General features: G+C 46.2%; 1 protein-coding gene across 2 annotated transcripts; it reads right to left on the reverse strand.

Moving 5' to 3' along the window:
• Positions 1–7,617: 7,617 nt before the first annotated feature.
• On the reverse strand, positions 7,618–21,716 carry LOC112241820 (NTPase KAP family P-loop domain-containing protein 1-like). Of its 2 annotated transcripts, XM_042314388.1 has the most exons (13): positions 21,682–21,716; positions 20,269–20,340; positions 17,288–17,416; positions 16,131–16,405; positions 14,836–15,000; positions 14,186–14,458; positions 13,759–13,974; positions 10,673–10,786; positions 10,148–10,561; positions 9,400–9,534; positions 9,211–9,312; positions 8,924–9,118; positions 7,618–8,561 (listed from the first exon to the last, which is right to left on the reverse strand). In XM_042314388.1, exons 2-13 carry the CDS (start codon positions 20,279–20,281, stop codon positions 8,274–8,276), a joined length of 2,319 nt encoding a protein of 772 aa, XP_042170322.1. In that variant the 5' UTR covers positions 20,282–20,340; positions 21,682–21,716; the 3' UTR covers positions 7,618–8,273. The 2 variants fall into 2 exon arrangements, with proteins under 2 accessions (XP_042170322.1, XP_042170323.1); XM_042314389.1 differs by lacking the exon at positions 21,682–21,716 and having other exon boundaries at positions 20,269–20,397.
• Between the last annotated feature and the right edge of the window lie 845 nt (positions 21,717–22,561).

Here is a 22,561-nt window from a genome sequence, read left to right on the forward strand (position 1 = left end):
CCACCATTCAGGCCTTTATGGTAGAGTGGCCGAAGGAATCCACTCCTCAGTAAAAGGCACATGACAGCCCGCTTGAAGTTTGCCAAAAGGCACCTAAAGGACTCTCAGACCATTTAGAAACACAATTATCTGGTCTGATGAAACCAAGATTGAGCTCTTTGGCCTGAATGCCAAGTGTCACGTCTGGAGCAAACCTGGAATCATCCCTACGGTGAAGCATGGTGGTGGCAGCAGCATGCTGTGGGGATGTTTTTCAGCGGCAGGGACTGGGAGATTAGTCAGGATCAAGGGACAGATGAATGGGGAGCAAAGAACATTGAGATACTTGATAAAAACCTGCTCAGGACCTCAGACTGGGGCGAAGGTTCAACTTCCAACATGACAACGACCCTAAACACACAGCCAAGACAATGCAGTAGTGGCTTCGGGACATGTCTCTGAAGGTCCTTGAGTGGCCCAGCCAGAGCCCGGACTTGAACCCGATCGAACATCTCTGGAGAGACCTGAAAAAGCTTTGCAGCGATGCTCCCCATCCAACTTGACAAAACTTGAGCGCATCTGCAGAGAAGAATGGGAGAAAGTCCCCAAATACAGGTGTGCCAAGCTTGTAACGTCAAACCCAAGAAGACGCGAGGCTGTAATCGCTGCCAAAAGGTGCTTCAACAAAGTACGGAGTAAAGGGTCTGAATACTAAATGTAAATGTGATGTTTTTGTCTTGTCATTATGGGATATTGTGATGTCATTATGGGGTATTGTGATGTCATTATGGGGTATTGTGTGGAGATTGGTGAGGGGGGAAAAAACTTGGAAAATGTCAAGGAGTCTGAATACTTTACTAATGCACTATATATGGTATTTTGTATTGTATTGTATTGTATTACATGGTTGGGATACGACTGATGTGTTGTTGTCTCGCCTGGCTATCTTAAGATGAATCCACAAGCTGTGGGTAGCTCTTGATGGGAGTGTCTGCTCAATCAGGGTTTTATAAACTTGGTCCTGGGTGGATCATTTGTTTTACTACTAAATGCCTTTTGTTTAATGACACACAGGCTATGAAATGACTACATGTGTTTTAAAACTAGATGTATTATGTTAGCCATTGATGATTCATGTATTTGGATAACTTCAATGAACTTAATTGATCTGCTAATAAAAAATACACTTTTTTGGGGGGGTGGGGTTTTATCTATACAGAAAATACTATGTTTTTGCTTAATTCATGGTATTCAAAATAATGTTTATTTATCTAGTCAAAACATGTCACTAGATCTCTACACATCACCATTGGAAGAGGCCCATTTATCTAGGCACCAGTATTGTCTACAATCTGTACAAATATATGTTTATCAGTATAAAGGATTTACATAGGTTTCTTATTAAATAACAGTTAAATAAATGTATTTGTCATTTTTTTATGTGGTGCTACAGTCCAGGGACAGCATGACATTCACCATCCAATAATGACCCAGTTACTATTGGGGGAATGGAACCAGAGAGGAAGCTTGTGTTACCTTTCACACACCACTACAGTATTCATTTCAACAGACCTTTTCCACGACCCCTTTGTTAGAGATCAACAGTACCAGTCAAAAGTTTGGACACACCTACTCATTCAAGGGGTTTTCTTTATTTGGACTATTTTCTACATTGTAGAATAATAGTGAAGACATCAAAACTATGAAATAACACATATGGAACCAAACAAGTGTTAAATCAAAATATATTCTTTAGGGAATAGGGAGCTATTTGGAACTCAGCCCAAGAGAATTAGCATTGGCTGTCTCACTAAAACATGTTGCATTGTGGTATAGTTGGAGTGATTCACATGAAACCAGGGTAAAGTTCGTAAGGGCCTTAGAGTGATTCCACCTTAAACCAGGGTAAAGTTCATAATGCTGTTGGAGTGATTCCACCTTAAACCAGGGTAAAGTTCATAATGCTGTTGGAGTGATTCCACCTTAAATCAGGGTAAAGTTCACAATGCTGTTGGAGTGATTCCACCTTAAATCAGGGTAAAGTTCATAAGGGCCTTGGAGTGATTCCACCTTAAACCAGGGTAAAGTTCATAATGCTGTTGGAGTGATTCCACCTTAAACCAGGGTAAAGTTCATAATGGCCTTGGAGTGATTCCACCTTAAATCAGGGTAAAGTTCATAAGGGCCTTGGAGTGATTCCACCTTAAACCAGGGTAAAGTTCATAAGGGCCTTGGAGTGATTCCACCTTAAACCAGGGTAAAGTTCATAATGCTGTTGGAGTGATTCCACCTTAAACCAGGGTAAAGTTCATAATGGCCTTGGAGTGATTCCACCTTAAACCAGGGTAAAGTTCATACTGCTGTTGGAGTGGTTCCACCTTAAACCAGGGTAAAGTTCATACTGCTGTTGGAGTGATTCCACCTTAAACCAGGGTAAAGTTCATAATGGCCTTGGAGTGATTCCACCTTAAACCAGGATAAAGTTCATAATGGCGTTGGAGTGATTCCACCTTAAACCAGGGTAAAGTTCATAATGCTGTTGGAGTGATTCCACCTTAAACCAGGGTAAAGTTCATAATGCTGTTGGAGTGATTCCACCTTAAACCAGGGTAAAGTTCATAATGGCATTGGAGTGATTCCACCTTAAACCAGGGTAAAGTTCATAATGGCCTTGGAGTGATTCCACCTTAAACCAGGGTAAAGTTCATAATGCCTTGGAGTGATTCCACCTTAAACCAGGGTAAAGTTCATAATGGCCTTGGAGTGATTCCACCTTAAACCAGGGTAAAGTTCATAATGGCCTTGGAGTGATTCCACCTTAAACCAGGGTAAAGTTCATAATGGCCTTGGAGTGATTCCACCTTAAACCAGGGTAAAGTTCATAATGGCCTTGGAGTGATTCCACCTTAAACCAGGGTAAAGTTCATACTGGTCTAATGCCATTTATATGTTTACATACCCTACATTACTCATCTCATATGTATATACTGTACTCTATATCATCCACTGCATCCTTATGTAATACATGTATCACTAGCCACTTTAACTATGCCACTTTGTTTACATACTCATCTCATATGTATATACTGTACTCTATACCATCCACTGCATCTTTGCCTATGCCGTTCTGTACCATCACTCATTCATATTTTTTTTAATGTACATATTCTTATTCATTCCTTTACACTTGTGTGTATAAGGTAGTTGTTGTGAATCTGTTAGGTTAGATTACTCGTTGGATATTACTGCATTAGTCGGAACTAGAAGCACATGCATTTCGGCTACACTCTCAATAACATCTGCTAACCATGTGTATGTGACAAATAACATTTGATTTGATTTTAATGCCTTGGAATGATTCCACATGAAACCAGGGTAAAGTTCATAATGCTGTTGGAGTGATTCCACCTTAAACCAGGGTAAAGCTCATAATGGCCTTGGAGTGATTCCACCTTAAATCAGGGTAAAGTTCATACTGCTGTTGGAGTGATTCCACCTTAAATCAGGGTAAAGTTCATAATGCCTTTGAGTGATTCCACATGTATTTATTTATTTATTTGTTCCTTTATTTAGCAAGGCAAGTCAGTTAAGAACAAATTGTTATTTACAATGACGGCCTACCAAAAGGCAAAAGGCCTCCTGCAGGGACGGGCACCGGGATTGAAGATATATTTAATAAAAATATTGAACAAAACACACATCACGACAAGAGAGACAACACAACACTACATAAAGAGACCTAAGACAACAACATAGCATGGCAGCAACACAACATGACAACAACACAACATGGTAGCAGCACAACATTGTAGCAACACATGGTAGCAGCACAGCATGGTAGCAACACAACATGGCAGCAGCACAACATGGAAGCAGCACAAAACAGGGTACAAACATTATTGGGCACAGACAACAGCACAAATGGCAAGAAGGTAGAGACAACAATACATCACACAAAGCAGCCACAACTGTCAGTAAAAGTGTCCATGACGGAGTCTTTGATTGAAGAGATGGAGATAAAACTGTCCAGTTTGAGTGTTTGTTGCAGCTCGTTCCAGTCGCTAGTTGCAGCGAACTGAAAAGAGGAGCGACTCAGGGATGTGTGTGCTTTGGCGAGCTTTAACAGAAGGTGACTGGCAGAACGGGTATTGTATGTGGAGGATGAGGAACATTGGTGGCAAATCTGATGGCCAATCTATAAAGTACGTCTTCATAATCTAGCATGGGCAGGATGGTCATATGAATCAGGGTTAGTTTGGCAGCTGGGGTGAAAGAAGAGCGATTACGATAGAGGAAACCAAGTCTAGATTTCACCTTATCCTGCAGCTTTGATATGTGCTGAGAGAAGGACAGTGTACCATCTAGCCACACTCCCAAGTACTTGTATAAGGTGACTACCTCAAGCTCTAAACCCTCAGAGGTAGTAATCACACCTGTAGGGAGAGGGGCATTCTCTTACCAATGAATGAAACCAGGACAAAGACCATGACTTTGGGGATTTTCACTAAATTTAATGGGGGATGGATTTCACAGGAGGTTGGTGGCACTTTAATTGGGGAGGACAGGCTCATGGTAATGACTGGAGCAGAACTTTAACTGGGGAGGACAGGCTCGTGGTATTGACTGGAGCAGAACTTTAATTGGGGAGGAAAGGCCCGTGGTAATGACTGGAGCAGAACTTTAACTGGGGAGGACAGGGCCCGTGGTATTGACTGGAGCAGAACTTTAACTGGGGAGGACAGGCTCGTGGTATTGACTGGAGAGGAACTTTAACTGGGGAGGACAGGCCCGTGGTAATGACTGGAGCAGAACTTTAACTGGGGAGGACAGGCCCGTGGTATTGACTGGAGCAGAACTTTAACTGGGGAGGACAGGCCCGTGGTAATGACTGGAGCAGAACTTTAACTGGGGAGGACAGGCTCGTGGTATTGACTGGAGCAGAACTTTAACTGGGGAGGACAGGCTCGTGGTATTGACTGGAGCAGAACTTTAACTGGGGAGGACAGGCTCGTGGTATTGACTGGAGCAGAACTTTAACTGGGGAGGACAGGCTCGTGGTATTGACTGGAGCAGAACTTTAACTGGGGAGGACAGGCCCGTGGTAATGACTGGAGCAGAACTTTAACTGGGGAGGACAGGCTCGTGGTATTGACTGGAGCAGAACTTTAACTGGGGAGGACAGGCTCATGGTATTGACTGGAGCAGAACTTTAACTGGGGAGGACAGGCTCATGGTATTGACTGGAGCAGAACTTTAACTGGGGAGGACAGGGCTCGTGGTAATGACTGGAGCAGAACTTTAACTGGGGAGGACAGGGCTCGTGGTAATGACTGGAGCAGAACTTTAACTGGGGAGGACAGGGCTCGTGGTAATGACTGGAGCAGAACTTTAACTGGGGAGGACAGGGCTCGTGGTATTGACTGGAGCAGAACTTTAACTGGGGAGGACAGGCTCGTGGTATTGACTGGAGCAGAACTTTAACTGGGGAGGACAGGCCCGTGGTAATGACTGGAGCAGAACTTTAACTGGGGAGGACAGGCTCGTGGTATTGACTGGAGCGGAACTTTAACTGGGGAGGACAGGCTCGTGGTATTGACTGGAGCGGAACTTTAACTGGGGAGGACAGGCTCATGGTATTGACTGGAGCAGAACTTTAACTGGGGAGGACAGGCTGTGGTATTGACTGGAGCAGAACTTTAACTGGGGAGGACAGGCCCGTGGTAATGACTGGAGCAGAACTTTAACTGGGGAGGACAGGCCCGTGGTAATGACTGGAGCAGAACTTTAACTGGGGAGGACAGGCCCGTGGTAATGACTGGAGCAGAACTTTAACTGGGGAGGACAGGCCCATGGTATTGACTGGAGCAGAACTTTAACTGGGGAGGACAGGCCCGTGGTAATGACTGGAGCAGAACTTTAACTGGGGAGGACAGGCCCGTGGTAATGACTGGAGCAGAACTTTAACTGTGGTAATGACTGGAGCAGAACTTTAACTGGGGAGGACAGGCCCGTGGTAATGACTGGAGCAGAACTTTAACTGGGGAGGACAGGCTCGTGGTAATGACTGGAGCAGAACTTTAACTGGGGAGGACAGGCCCGTGGTATGACTGGAGCAGAACTTTAACTGGACAGGCCCGTGGTAATGACTGGAGCAGAACTTTAACTGGGGAGGACAGGCTCATGGTAATGACTGGAGCAGAACTTTAACTGGGGAGGACAGGCCCGTGGTATTGACTGGAGCAGAACTTTAACTGGGGAGGAAAGGCCCGTGGTAATGACTGGAGCAGAACTTTAACTGGGGAGGACAGGCCCGTGGTATTGACTGGAGCAGAACTTTAATTGGGGAGGACAGGCCCGTGGTATTGACTGGAGCAGAACTTTAATTGGGGAGGACAGGCTCATGGTATTGACTGGAGCAGAACTTTAACTGGGAGGATGGACAGGCCCGTGGTAATGACTGGAGCAGAACTTTAACTGGGGAGGACAGGCCCGTGGTATTGACTGGAGCAGAACTTTAATTGGGGAGGACAGGCTCATGGTATTGACTGGAGCAGAACTTTAATTGGGGAGGACAGGCTCATGGTATTGACTGGAGCAGAACTTTAATTGGGGAGGACAGGCCCGTGGTAATGACTGGAGCAGAACTTTAACTGGGGAGGACAGGTTGACTGGAGCAGAACTTTAACTGGGGAGGACAGTAATGACTGGAGCAGAACTTTAACAGGTTTGGGGTATTGACTGGAGCAGAACTTTAACTGGGGAGGACAGGCCCGTGGTAATGACTGGAGCAGAACTTTAACTGGGGAGGACAGGGCCCGTGGTATTGACTGGAGCAGAACTTTAACTGGGGAGGACAGGCTCGTGGTATTGACTGGAGCGGAACTTTAACTGGGGAGGACAGGCTCGTGGTATTGACTGGAGCAGAACTTTAACTGGGGAGGACAGGCTAGTGGTATTGACTGGAGCAGAACTTTTAACTGGGTAGGACAGGCTCGTGGTATTGACTGGAGCGGAACTTTAACTGGGGAGGACAGGCTCGTGGTATTGACTGGAGCAGAACTTTAACTGGGGAGGACAGGCTCGTGGTATTGACTGGAGCAGAACTTTAACTGGGGAGGACAGGCTCGTGGTATTGACTGGAGCAGAACTTTAACTGGGGAGGACAGGCTCATGGTATTGACTGGAGCAGAACTTTAACTGGGGAGGACAGGCCCGTGGTAATGACTGGAGCAGAACTTTAACTGGGGAGGACAGGCTCGTGGTATTGACTGGAGCAGAACTTTAACTGGGTAGGACAGGCTCGTGGTATTGACTGGAGCAGAACTTTAAGGGGAGGACAGGCTCGTGGTATTGACTGGAGCAGAACTTTAACTGGGGAGGACAGGCTCGTGGTATTGACTGGAGTGGAACTTTAACTGGGGAGGACAGGCTCGTGGTATTGACTGGAGTGGAACTTTAACTGGGGAGGACAGGCTCGTGGTATTGACTGGAGTGGAACTTTAACTGGGGAGGACAGGCTCGTGGTATTGACTGGAGCGGAACTTTAACTGGGGAGGACAGGCTCGTGGTATTGACTGGAGCGGAATCCACGGAATGGTATCAAACACACCAAACACATGGTTTCCATGGTTTCCAGGTGTTTGATGCCGTTCCATTCGCTCCTTTCCAGACATTATTATGAGCCGTCCTCCTCTCAGCAGCCTCCACTGGTAGGATTGTTGACATATTATTGACATTTGTATCTAAAAGCATAATTGATAAATAATTGACAGAAGTCTGTATATTTAGGACATTTCAGCCTTACCCAGGCTCCTCCTCTTGAGACCATATTTCATCTGTAGGTGCTACAAAGTTCAACTTGGTGTCGAACGAAGCTTTTACCCCTCTGTAATATGAGTAGAGACCCTTTTTGTTATAGTTTTGCATTGTTAAATTGTTCTGTGTGTTATTTTATTTTGTTGGTTGACAGTAAGTCTCTTTGACATGAAACCAATGGCAGCGCCACCCAGTGGTGGAAACATTTAATCTAAAATGTAATCTAAGTAACTATTAACTATTAACCAGTTAAATGTAACTAAATGTAATGGAAAATGTAATCTAAGTAACTATTAACCAGTTAAATGAACTGCATTCCTTTGAACTTTACCCTGGTATGAGCAACTGAAAGCTCGACAGGAGCTGACAGAGGAATGCAGTTCACTGTTATTACACAATAGATAGGTAGGTTCTCATGGGTACTACACATCAATACACAGACCATTCCGTTTATCATGCATCTCTATCTCGCCACGGCATCAAGAAAAAGACAAATTTAATGTTGATCCGTGGCTGTGGGAACCGAAATGAGGTTGTTTGGACTGCTGATTGGTCAGTTGTTTGGGGTTTAGGGAAGTGGCCTTGGCTCCACTTTGGGCCCTCCCACCGATACCCAGGAAGTGGAGTCTGAAGGTCGTCCACTCCCCGAAGGTCATCTGGAGCAGCTGTTTGAGGTCGTCGGGATCACCGAAGACCAGCGCCTGGCCGGTGAGGTCATTGCTACGGACGATGTCTGCGTACTTCTTAGGGAGGTTCATCCTCGCCAGCTTTTGGGGAATTTGGAAAGATGCAGAACATAGAAAGAACATTTCAGTTTAACATGTTTGGGGAGTCAGGTAGCCTAGTGGTTGGAGCGTTGGACTAGTAACCAAAAGGTTGCTAGATCAAATCCCTGAGCTGACAAGGTAAAAATCTGTCATTCTGCCCCTGAACAAGGCAGTTAACCCACTGCTCATAGACAGTCATTGTAAATAAGAATTTGTTCTTAACAGACTTGCCTAGTTAAATAAAATAAAATAAACATCTTTATTGTATTTATCTGAGGTCTAAAGGTGGCTATGGACCCTGGTCTAATGGAGTGCACTATATAGGGAATAGGGTGCCATGTGGGACACAACCAACCCCCTACCGCTTTGCAGACGTCCTCAGAGGTCATGTTGATAACAGTCCTGATGTTGAGAGGAGCCAGGTTCCTCCCCCACCCAGAATTCTTCAGTCCGGTGGTCCCTCTGATCCGGGCCAGCTCCCTCCTGATAGAATGATCCAGGTTAACCGTGGTCAGCTTGAACCTCTCCGCGTCCCTCACCCTGAACTGGAAATGCACCTGGAAGATTGGAAGATGAAGATGAAGTGTTGGAGAGATGCACACACAAACACAGGTCGCTGGTCTCGAAGGAGCGTAAACGGAACACACACCTTGAGGAACATCTCAAACATCTCTGGATCTCCGTCCTGCTCCAGCAGGTCTTCGATCTCCTCCCTCATCATGTGAAGCTCCATCCTCGAGTCGCTGAACACCTATTATAATGTATATAATAATGTATTAATAATATATAAAATAATAATGTAGAATTTAATTATAATAATATATGCCATTTAGCAGACCTCCCACAAAGCCTTGGACTCGTCGACGACTGTCGCCGTCCCGACGGCGTCATCGATCTCTGCTCTCTGCTGCTCGTCCTCCAGACACTGTAGGATCCAGCTGAGACGACAGGGCCAATGGTTGGCAAGAACGACCTGTAATGTGGTGAACATTACTGTTAATCCAGTCCATGTTTTCATTACACTACAAACTGTCGCTTAGAATTCCATTCCATGTTTTACTCTAATGTCGTGATCATTACAGTAAGTCCAGTCCATGTTTTCATTACATTGCAGACTGACACTCAGAATTCCATTCCATGTTTTACTCTAATGTTGTGATCATTACAGAAGTCCAGTCCATACTTTCTATCCCCACAATGCTTTCAGTAAAGGCCAACAAACATATCAGACGCCCCAACCGATTTACGTTTTTCTAATCTTATCATTTGTATGACTCACTCACTCACTCACTCACTCACTCACTCACTCACTCACTCACTCACTCACTCACTCACTCACTCACCACTCACTCACCACCACTCACTCACTCATTCATCCCTCCCTCCTCCCTCCCTCCCTCCCTCCCTCCCTCCCTCCCTCCCTCCCTCCCTCCCTCCCTCCCTCCCTCCCTCCCTCCCTCCCTCCCTCCCTCCCTCCCTCCCTCCCTCCCTCACTCACTCACTCACTCACTCACTCACTCACTCACTCACTCCCTCCCTCCCTCCCTCCCTCCCTCCCCACAACATAAAGAGGGGTGTTACAGTACCCAGGCAGCGATGTTCTCTGGCGGAGGCAGCTCAGTCTTCAGAGCCTCCATGAGCACCACGGTGACCCTGATGGAGTTGATGACCCGTCTCATGGACATGGTGTCATCAGAGATGTAGTGGTGGAGGTTCCCTCTGTTACTGGACAGGATGCTCTCCAGCGCAGATTCTATCGCCTTGTCCGCCTCGTCCTCACTCAGCGCAAACGCCACGTGCGCCTCCTTGATGTGGTTGTTGTCTATCAAAGGAATACTGGCCTCCGTCAGAATACTTGACGTCTCCTTTGTTTGGGGGGTGCTCTCGATCCAGGAGAGGGATGACTTCGGGCTGCCCAGGTCCAGCTCGATCCCCTTTGACCCATGACTCTTGGCTTCTTCCGTGATCTCTGATTGGCCGCTAACGATATTGTAGAACACCTTGGGAGAGAGAATAGATTTTTTTTTTACACATTTTGGAAGCATTCCAGATTATGAATGGCAGCAAACGCTGAGTTATTTGATACAATGTATCCATTTCATATAGAACACCTTGTGCTTGGAGGTGTGGCAGAGCGGCGGTATGGTGAAGGCCAGGGTCACGATGCGGTTCAGGAAGGCATAGGCTCTGTCTTCTTTACTGAAGCACCCATCTGCATAGTTCACCTGTTGGAGAGAAACAAACTGCATTATTGCCCTATTCACATTTTTCCACTGTAAATAATATTCATTATATTGATTCACCTTCTTCCACTGTAAATCATTTAAATAGTCAACATTTCTGTGCTGAGGCTTTTCTCAAGACCAGACCTCTATTTTTCCCTCTTGTATGCAGCTCTGGAAGATATACACTTATAGGACTGGAGTTGGGTACCACTGTTGGGGTACTGGAGGACTGGAGTTGGGTACCACTGTTGGGGTACTGGAGGACTGGAGTTGGGTACCACTGTTGGGGTACTGGAGGACTGGAGTTGGGAACCACTGTTGGGGTACTGGAGGACTGGAGTTGGGAACCACTGTTGGGGTACTGGAGGACTGGAGTTGGGAACCACTGTTGGGGTACTGGAGGACTGGAGTTGGGAACCACTGTTGGGGTACTGGAGGACTGGAGTTGGGAACCACTGTTGGGGTACTGGAGGACTGGAGTTGGGAACCACTGTTGGGGTACTGGAGGACTGGAGTTGGGAACCACTGGAGGACTGGAGTTGGGAACCACTGTTGGGGTACTGGAGGACTGGAGTTGGGAACCACTGGAGGACTGGAGTTGGGAACCACTGGAGGACTGGAGTTGGGTTGGGAACCACTGTTGGGGTACTGGAGGACTGGAGTTGGGAACACACTGGAGGACTGGAGTTGGGAACCACTGTTGGGGTACTGGAGGACTGGAGTTGGGAACCACTGGAGGACTGGAGTTGGGAACCACTGTTGGGGTACTGGAGGACTGGAGTTGGGAACCACTGGAGGACTGGAGTTGGGAACCACTGTTGGGAGGACTGGAGTTGGGAACCACTGGAGGACTGGAGTTGGGAACCACTGGAGGACTGGAGTTGGGAACCACTGTTGGGGTACTACTGTTGGGAACCACTGGGACTGGAGTTGGGAACCACTGTTGGGAGGACTGGAGGACTGGAGTTGGGAACCACTGGAGGACTGGAGTTGGGTACCACTGTTGGGGTACTGGAGGACTGGAGTTGGGAACCACTGTTGGGAGGACTGGAGGACTGGAGTTGGGAACCACTGTTGGGGTACTGGAGGACTGGAGTTGGGAACCACTGGAGGACTGGAGTTGGGAACCACTGTTGGGGTACTGGAGGACTGGAGTTGGGTACCACTGTTGGGAGGACTGGAGTTGGGAACCACTGTTGGGAGGACTGAAGGACTGGAGTTGGGAACCACTGGAGGACTGGAGTTGGGTCCCACTGTTGGGGTACTGGAGGACTGGAGTTGGGAACCACTGTTGGGGTACTGGAGGACTGGAGTTGGGAACCACTGTTGGGGTACTGGAGGACTGGAGTTGGGAACCACTGTTGGGGTACTGGAGGACTGGAGTTGGGAACCACTGTTGGGGTACTGGAGGACTGGAGTTGGGTACCACTGTTGGGAGGACTGGAGTTGGGGTACTGGAGGACTGGAGTGGGAACCACTGGGAACCACTGTTGGGGTACTGGAGGACTGGAGTTGGGAACCACTGTTGGGGTACTGGAGGACTGGAGTTGGGAACCACTGTTGGGGTACTGGAGGACTGGAGTTGGGAACCACTGTTGGGGTACTGGAGGACTGGAGTTGGGTACCACTGTTGGGGGAGGACTGGAGTTGGGTACCACTGTTGGGAGGACTGGAGTTGGGAACCACTGTTGGGAGGACTGAAGGACTGGAGTTGGGAACCACTGGAGGACTGGAGTTGGGTCCCACTGTTGGGGTACTGGAGGACTGGAGTTGGGAACCACTGGAGGACTGGAGTTGGGAACCACTGCTATAAGGGATATACTTTACTGTGTGTGACTTATTCTTATCATGAGGGTCCCAACAGTTACCCAGATTGTATTATTATTATTATTATGATTATTATGATTATTATTATTACTACTACTGTATATACATATTTCTGTTTAGTACTGAACTCAACCCTGGAATTTAAAAAGCGTCTTCCACAGGGCTTAATTCTGTGACCGCTGTTGTTGATTAAAACTGTAGAAATCCGTCTGCATATTTCAAGACATGGCATATGGGGTGTAGGGAGATACCCAACGGGCTGGACCATTCTCTTCTCATCACTCATCTTGAAAAAAAACGACTCAAAAGAACGTGGAAATCAAATGATCCACCATCATTAACACAATGAAAACATCTAATGATTTAATATTGAAATAGCATGGGTGACGAGAAAACAAATTGGCACAATTTAAGGCCAAGTGGCAAACAATGATGCAGGCACTAGGGATGGGGGTGTGTTGAGGGATGGGGGTGTGTTGAGGGATGGGGTGTGGTCAGGGATGGGGGTGTGGTCAGGGATGGGGGTGTGGTCCGGGATGGGGGTGTGGTCAGGGATGGGGGTGTGGTCAGGGATGGAGGTGTGGTCCGGGATGGGGGGGGGGTGTGGTCAGGGATGGAGGTGTGGTCCGGGATGGGGGTGTGGTCAGGTATGGGGGTGTGGTCCAGGATCCGGGTGTGGTCTGGGATGGGGGTGTGAGCCTGCAGGTCTGACCATTGTTTGTATGCGTCTGTCTGTAAGTTGTTGTTCGTATGTATAGAAATCAATCTGACGACTCTTAGTCTACCTGTTGAACCGGGACCTCAGGGTTGACTGATCATACAATATGTACCTGTTGAACCAGGACCTCCGGGTTGACTGATAACACAATATGTACCTGTTGAACCAGGACCTCCGGGTTGACTGATAACACAATATGTACCTGTTGAACCAGGACCTCCGGGTTGACTGATAACACAATATGTACCTGTTGCACCAGGACCTCAGGGTTGACTGATACTATAATATGTACCTGTTGAACCAGGACCTCAGGGTTGACTGATAACACAATATGTACCTGTTGAACCAGGACCTCAGGGTTGACTGATAACACAATATGTACCTGTTGAACCAGGACCTCAGGGTTGACTGATAACACAATATGTACCTGTTGAACCAGGACCTCAGGGTTGACTGCCAGCAGAGAGATAAAGGGGGACTCCTCATCAGAGAGCAGTATACTGATAGCATCCAGGACACCAACGATCTTCTTAGGAGCACATCGGTCCAGGTTAGTGATCTCCAGAACCACGCGGATCCTCCTCTGCTCAAATACCTCCATGAACAGGATGAACCTGGACAACAGCCACATCTCCTTCCTCACCTGGGAGAGGAAGGGAGAGAGAGAGAAAGAGAGAGAGACAAACAGAGACAGAGAAACAGAGAGAGAGAGGTGAGAGAGAGAGTAAAAGAGAAAGAAAGATAAAAAGTTGGAGAAAGCAGGTTAGGGAGCTGATTCATTGGTCAAAAGTTGGTGAATTGATCTAAAATAGTGCATTCTGTAGGGAATAGGGTGCAATTATATCCTCCCTCACCTCGTTCATGAACCCCAGTTGGCCGCTGACCCTCTCGTTGTCCAGCGCCTTACGGACGTTCAGGTCCTGGTTGAAGATCAGGTTCTTTCCCATCTGGAAGATGAATCTCATAGCTGCTGCTGCAGGAAGCCCGAAGACAGCGAACGCCAGGCCCTCCAACACCCCGGCCCCTCTTTGGGCTTCACTCGGACCTTCTTCTCCTCCTGTTCCGTTTCCGGATCCCAGTCCGTCCAGTTCAGGTGCGTCTGGAACCTCCGGGAAGCCATACTTCCCCTATAGGTGCAGGAACACAAGGTCAGGACAACGTCCTACTCTGTGTTCACTGACTTGTTCGCTGAAATTCACAATGAATGTGTTATTTTTTCCATCTTAATGCTGATTGGTGAAATTTTTCATGCTGCCAAAGATTCCCTCACTCGTCGTCATATTGTATCACCTTGCTTCACTGGTCCCTTTGTTTACAATTCTTCCTCGTTTACGCTAAACATATTATGGGATACTAGAACATAAATGGACTTGTTACTATGGTTCTATCCCAGGTTGGAACCCCGTTCCCTACATAGTGTCCTACTTTTACTCCAAGGTAGTGCACATTGAAGGCAAAAGAGTGTCATTTGGGAAGCAGCCTCTAACAACCTTCTGATCCTCACCAGAAAGACGAGGACTATGAGAGCAGCCAGCAGCACGGCCAGGACCAGGGACCAGAGGGGGAAACAGCAGAACTTCTTAGATCTCCACTCTGACGATGTGTTTTCAATCACCTTCTTCTTCACCTCATCCTCCTCGTTGTGCTGCGCCACGCGGTACAGGCCCAGCTGAAGAACAACAAGAAGACTTATCTTGATGTTTCCAGTCAGAACTGGGTTTGGAACTAACAAAGCTCTCACCTCTTATTGGATTTAACCATTATTTATACAGGAAGTCCTGTTGAGGTCAAAGGACCTATTTTATGAGGGAGACCGCTAACCTCTAGGTTACCTACCGGAAGTCAACCTCTAGGTCACCTACCTGAAGTATACTTCTAACCTCTAGGTCACCTACCTGAAGTCAACCTCTAGCCTCTAGGTTACCTACCTGAAGTCAACCTCTAGGTTACCTACCTGAAGTCAACCACTAACCACTGGGTTACCTACCTGAAGTAAACCTATAACCTCTAGGTCACCTACCTGAAGTGAACCTCTAACCTCTAGGTCATCTACCTGAAGTCAATCTCTAACCTCTAGGTCACCGACCTGAAGTTAACCTCTAACCTCTAGGTCACCTACCTGAAGTTAACCTCTAACCTCTAGGTCACCTACCTGAAGTCAACCTCTAGGTCACCTACCTGAAGTGAACCTCTAACCTCTAGGTCATCTACCTGAAGTCAATCTCTAACCTCTAGGTCACCTACCTGAAGTTAACCTCTAACCTCTAGGTTATCTACCTGAAGTCAACCTCTAGGTCACCTACCTGAAGTGAACCTCTAACCTCTAGGTCATCTACCTGAAGTCAATCTCTAACCTCTAGGTCACCGACCTGAAGTTAACCTCTAACCTCTAGAATACCTACCTGAAGTTAACCTCTAACCTCTAGGCTACCTACCTGAAGTTAACCTCTAACCTGTAGGTTACCTACCTGAAGTTAACCTCTAACCTCTAGACTACCTACCTGAAGTTAACCTCTAACCTCTAGACTACCTACCTGAAGTTAACCTCTAACCTCTAGACTACCTACCTGAAGTGAACCTCTAACCTCTAGGTTACTTACCTGAAGTTAACCTCTAACCTCTAGGTTACCTACCTGAAGTTAACCTCTAACCTCTAGACTACCTACCTGCAGTTAACCTCTAACCTCTAGGTTACTTACCTGAAGTTAACCTCTAACCTCTAGACTACCTACCTGAAGTTAACCTCTAACCTCTAGGCTACCTACCTGAAGTTAACTTCTAACCTCTAGGGTAACCCACCTGAAGTTTCCCGAAGCTCTCCTGCAGTGCCAGGCACAGTCTCATCACCAGCCCCGCCCAGAGGAGGTCACTCCCGGCGAAGTGCCATGCGGAGAACCGAACATAGATGAACCGGACATTCTTCCGCCGCTGGTTCTCCTCGGTCCAGACGGGTCGGTAGAACAGCAGCCTGCAGATCAGAGTTAGGAGACCAGTGATGGAGGCTTTGACGGAACGAGGCTTGGATCTGCCCTGGTAACTCTGCTCCCTCCTCTCTGCCTCCTGCTCCATGTGGACTAGTCAAGGAGCGAGCGAGCGAGCAAGAGAGAGAGAGAGAGAGAGAGAGAAAGAGAAAGAGAACAGTGAGATAAGGATATATTAATTCTAGCTGTGGGCGTTAGGGCTACTTTCTAACGCTGAGCATCCTGCGTAGATGAATATCGTCAACACTCTATATGACAGGATCATGTTGTATCTATCCTCTATATGACAGGATCATGTTGTATCTATCCTCTATATGACAGGATCATGTTGTATCTATCCTCTATGAGACAGGATCATGAGGTGTCTACCTACCCTCTATAAGACAGGATCATGTTGTATCTACCCTCTATGAGACAGGATCATGTTGTATCTATCCTCTATATGACAGGATCATGTTGTATCTACCCTCTATAAGACAGGATCATGTTGTATCTACCCTCTATAAGACAGGATCATGTTGTATCTACCCTCTATGAGACAGGATCATGTTGTATCTACCCTCTATATGACAGGATCATGTGGTGTCTACCTACCCTCTATATGACAGGATCATGTTGTATCTATCCTCTATATGACAGGATCATGTGGTGTCTACCTACCCTCTATAAGACAGGATCATGTGGTGTCTACCTACCCTCTATAAGACAGGATCATGTGGTGTCTACCTACCCTCTATAAGACAGGATCATGTGGTGTCTACCTACCCTCTATAAGACAGGATCATGTGGTGTCTACCTACCCTCTATAAGACAGGATCATGTGGTGTCTACCTACCCTCTATAAGACAGGATCATGTGGTGTCTACCTACCCTCTATAAGACAGGATCATGTGGTGTCTACCTACCCTCTATAAGACAGGATCATGTGGTGTCTACCTACCCTCTATAAGACAGGATCATGTGGTGTCTACCTACCCTCTATATATCTGAGGATCATGTTGATGCGGTTCTGACATGATGAGTAGAGGCCCACTGTAGCAGGAGAGGACACTTTAATCAGAGTCTTGGACAGAGCGTACGCATAGATGTGATCCGACGGCAAATCTATAGAATCAAAAGAGATAAATGTAACACAGGAAGTTCCTTCCAGGCACTTTGATAGGTTCGGTTAAGTAGTTAAAATGTAGTGGGAAACTACAAATAAAACATCTACAAGATAAAAATAAAGGGACCAAAATACCGGCTGTGTTTCTGTATTTTGAAAGTTATACAGTGGGGCAAAAAAGTATTTAGTCAGCCACCAATTGTGCAAGTTCTCCCACTTAAAAAGATGAGAGAGGCCTGTAATTTTCATCATAGGTACACTTCAACTATGACAGACAAAATGAGAAAAAAAAATCCAGAAAAAAAATGTGTAGGATTTTTAATGAATTTATTTGCAAATTATGGTGGAAAATAAGTATTTGGTCACCTACAAACAAGCAAGATTTCTGGCTCTCACAGACCTGTAACTTCTTCTTTAAGAGGCTCCTCTGTCCTCCACTCGTTACCTGTATTAATGGCACCTGTTTGAACTTGTTATCAATATAAAAGACACCTGTCCACAACCTCAAATAGTCACACTCCAAACTCCACTATGGCCAAGACCAAAGAGCTGTCAAAGGACACCAGAAACAAAATTGTAGACCTGCACCAGGCTGGGAAGACTGAATCTGCAATAGGTAAGCAGCTTGGTTTGAAGAAATCAACTGTGGGAGCAATTAATAGGAAATGGAAGACATACAAGACCACTGATAATCTCCCTCGATCTGGGGCTCCACGCAAGATCTCACCCCGTGGGGTCAAAATGATCACAAGAACGGTGAGCAAAAATCCCAGAACCACACGGGGGGACCTAGTGAATGACCTGCAGAGAGCTGGGACCAAAGTAACAAAGCCTACCATCAGTAACACACTACGCCGCCAGGGACTCAAATCCTGCAGTGCCAGACGTGTCCCCCTGCTTAAGCCAGTACATGTCCAGGCCCGTCTGAAGTTTGCTAGAGAACATTTGGATGATCCAGATGAAGATTGGGAGAATGTCATATGGTCAGATGAAACCAAAATATAACTTTTTGGTAAAAACTCAACTCGTCGTGTTTAGAGGACACAGAATGCTGAGTTGCATCCAAAGAACACCATACCTACTGTGAAGCATGGGGGTGGAAACATCATGCTTTGGGGCTGTTTTTCTGCAAAGTGACCAGGACTACTGATCCGTGTAAAGGAAAGAATGAATGGGGCCATGTTTAGTGAGATTTCGAGTGAAAACCTCCTTCCAACAGCAAGGGCATTGACGATGAAACGTGGCTGGGTCTTTCAGCATGACAATGATCCCAAACACACCGCCCGGGCAATGAAGGAGTGGCTTCGTAAGAAGCATTTCAAGGTCCTGGAGTGGCCTAGCCAGTCTCCAGATCTCAACCCCATAGAAAATCTTTGGAAGAAGTTGAAAGTCTGTGTTGCCCAGCAACAGCCCCAAAACATCACTGCTCTAGAGGAGATCTGCATGGAGGAATGGGCCAAAATACCAGCAACAGTGTGTGAAAACCTTGTGACGACTTACAGAAAACGTTTGACCACTGTCATTGCCAACAAAGGGTATATAACTAAGTATTGAGATAAACTTTTGTTATTGACCAAATACTTATTTTCCACCATAATTTGCAAATAAATTCATTAAAAATCCTACAATGTGATTTTCTGGATTTTTTTTCTTCTCATTTTGTCTGTCATAGTCGAAGTGTACCTATGATGCAAATTACAGGCCTCTCTCAACTTTTTAAGTGGGAGAACTTGCACAATTGGTGGCTGACTAAATACTTTTTTGCCCCACTGTTAATTTGAAAATTCAATATCTGACCTGCAAAACATTTTGGGGACTATATCAACAATGGACTAATGAAATATATACCAAAAGATATTTCTTTAATGATTGACAGTGTTTTCTGAATGATGGGAGTGACCTCCACTGTAAATATGTATTTTTAAAGCATGTGACCACATGAATTTCCTCCAATGGGATAATAAAAGTTATCAAATTTCCTAATTAATACCAGTTGCACACAACTTCCTCTTTTTAAAACCTACAGTATGACTGCATCTGAAATGGCTCCCTATTTCCTATGTAGTGCACTACTTTTGACCAGAACCCTATGGGGGAATAGGGCCCTGGTCCAAAGTAGTGCACTACATAGGGAATAGGGCCCTGGTCCAAAGTAGTGCTCTACATAGGGAATAGGGCCCTGGTCCAAGGAGGTGCACTACATAGGGAATAGGGTCCTGGTCCAAAGTAGTGCACTACATAGGGAATAGGGCCCTGGTCCAAAGAGGTGCACCACATAGGGAATAGGGCCCTGGTCCAAAGTAGTGCACTACATAGGGAATAGGGCCCTGGTCCAAAGTAGTGCACTACATAGGGAATAGGGCCCTGGTCCAAAGAGGTGCACTACATAGGGAATAGGGCCCTGGTCCAAAGTAGTGCACTACATAGGGAATAGGGCCCTGGTCCAAAGTAGTGCACTACATAGGGAATAGGGCCCTGGTCCAAAGTAGTGCACTACATAGGGAATAGGGCCCTGGTCCAAATAGGTGCACTACATAGGGAATAGGGCCCTGGTCCAAAGTAGTGCACTACATAGGGAATAGGGCTCTGGTCCAAAGTAGCGCACTACATAGGGAATAGGGTGCCATTTGGGACACTGTCCTGTGTTTGTGTATTCCAGCTGCTACAGAACAGGCCCAGTATATCATTATGCAAACACTCAGATGCTGTTCTGTTCTATTCTGTTCACACAGCCATAATTGGGCTAGGGTAACTCAGAGAGGAGCTGAGAGTGAGGGACCCTAGAAACTAACAATTTGGAGGAGGAAATGGAATCTGGAATCTCAATGATCTCTCTCAAGAGAGAGCTCACCTTTTGTTATCATTGTATTGGTTGTTGCCAACGGCACCCAGAGAATAATGGTAATGTATGGCTGTTTGTGATCTGTGAATGACAAGAATAACACTCACAAATCCTCAGGTGAAAGAGAGGGAGGGAGAGAGAGAGAGAGGGTGGAGGTGAATGAGAAGGGGGAGGGAAAAAGAGAGGGAGAGGGAGAGAGAGAGAGAGAGAGAGGGTTGGGGAATTGAATACTAATATAACAGCAGGGTTATATAGAAAGTGCAGCAGTAGATAATATAGAAATAAAATGACTTGGTGACAAAATACACCTCAATATATACAGTGTCTGTCATTCTGGTGCTATTTAGACTTACTATACATCCAGTGAGTTCCTATACATCCAGTGAGTTACTGAGTTACTATACATCCAGTGAGTTACTGAGTTACTATACATCCAGTGAGTTCCTATACATCCAGTGAGTTCCTATACATCCAGTGAGTTCCTATACATCCAGTGAGTTACTGAGTTACTATACATCCAGTGAGTTCCTATACATCCAGTGAGTTACTGAGTTACTATACATCCAGTGAGTTCCTATACATCCAGTGAGTTACTGAGTTACTATACATCCAGTGAGTTCCTATACATCCAGTGAGTTACTGAGTTACTATACATCCAGTGAGTTACTGAGTTACTATACATCCAGTGAGTTACTGAGTTACTATACATCCAGCGAGTTACTGAGTTACTATACATCCAGTGAGTTACTATACCTCCAGTGAGTTACTATACATCCAGTGAGTTCCTATACATCCAGTGAGTTACTATACATCCAGTGAATTACTGAGTTACTATACATCCAGTGAGTTTCTATACATCCAGTGAGTTACTGAGTTACTATACCTCCAGTGAGTTACTATACATCCACTGAGTTCCTATACATCCAGTGAATTACTGAGTTACTATACATCCAGTGAGTTACTGAGTTACTATACATCCAGGGAGTTACTATACATCCAGTGAGTTACTGAGTTACTATACATCCAGTGAGTTACTGAGTTACTATACATCCAGTGAGTTACTGAGTTACTATACATCCAGTGAGTTACTATACATCCAGTGAGTTACTATACATCCAGTGAGTTACTATACATCCTGTGAGTTACTGAGTTCCTATACATCCAGTGAGTTACTGAGTTACTATCCATCCAATAGGCTATGTGTAGTGTACATGCAGTTAGTAGGACTTGCCAGGATAAAGTGGGTGTATCCAGGATAAGATCCAGGATAAGGTGGGTGTGTCCAGGATAAGGTGGGTGTGTTCTTTATAAGATAGCATAGTGCTTACTGACCATGAGCAACCACTTGGAATTCAGCTATCTGAGGTACACTACAATGCCCTGTATCCAATCAAAACCCATCAGATGAAACAGAGGTCTTACCTTTCAGTTGGAAGTCTCAGAACCCACTCCTCCTCTAACACGGATGAACAGGATCAATAGATGTTGTCTTGTTGTGACTAAGAGAGGGATCCCAGTGAGTTCTACAATGGCTAGGTGTGGTGAACTTTCCAGTGGGCTTGCCTGGCTAACTTCCTGCCCGTGTACAGTTTACAATGCAGATATCAGCTAAAAGTTAATTATTCACTAGATCATTTCTCCTTCTGTCTATAGGGCTCTCTCTCTCTCTATTTGGTCTGTCTGTAGGGTTCTCTCTTTATTCGGTCTGTCTGTTGGGCTCTCTCTCTCCCTCTCTATTCGGTCTGTCTGTAGGGCTCTCTCTTTATTCGGTCTGTCTGTTGGGCTCTCTCTCTCCCTCTCTATTCGGTCTGTCTGTAGGGCTCTCTCTCTATTTGGTCTGTCTGTAGGGCTCTCTCTCTCTCTCCCTCTCTCTCTCTATTGAGTCTGTCTGTAGGACTCTCTCTCCCTCTCTCTCTCTATTCCGTCTGTCTGTAGGGCTCTCTCTCTATTTGGTCTGTCTGTAGGGCTCTCTCTCTCCCTCTCTCTCTCTATTTGGTCTGTCTGTAGGACATCCAGTGAGTTCTCTCTATTCCGTCTGTCTGTAGGGCTCTCTCTCCATTTGGTCTGTCTGAGTTACTCTCTCTCTCTTCCTCTCTCCAGTCTATTTGGTCTGTCTGTTAGGGCTCTCTCTCTCTATTCCGTCTGTCTGTACATTTGGTCTGTCTGAGCTCTCTCTCTATTCCGTCTGTCTGTAGGGTCTCTCTCTCTATTTGGTCTGTCTGTAGGGCTCTCTCTCTCTCTCTATTCCGTCTGTCTGAGTTCTCTCTCTCTATTCCGTCTGTCTGTAGGGTTCTATTCCGTC

This window comes from Oncorhynchus tshawytscha, unplaced genomic scaffold (assembly GCF_018296145.1).
Source record: "Oncorhynchus tshawytscha isolate Ot180627B unplaced genomic scaffold, Otsh_v2.0 Un_contig_121_pilon_pilon, whole genome shotgun sequence".
NCBI classification, from domain to species: Eukaryota; Metazoa; Chordata; class Actinopteri; order Salmoniformes; family Salmonidae; genus Oncorhynchus; species Oncorhynchus tshawytscha.

Bases quoted from the DNA above. Each gene is read 5' to 3' on its own strand.
- LOC112241820 (XM_042314388.1), bottom strand. The intron at 15,001-16,130 runs GTGGGTTACCCT...GTTGTTCTTCAG, and splicing joins AGAGCTTCGGGAAACTTCAG to CTGGGCCTGTACCGCGTGGC. The intron at 8,562-8,923 runs GTAGGGGGTTGG...ATTCCCCAAAAG, and splicing joins CTGAGGACGTCTGCAAAGCG to CTGGCGAGGATGAACCTCCC.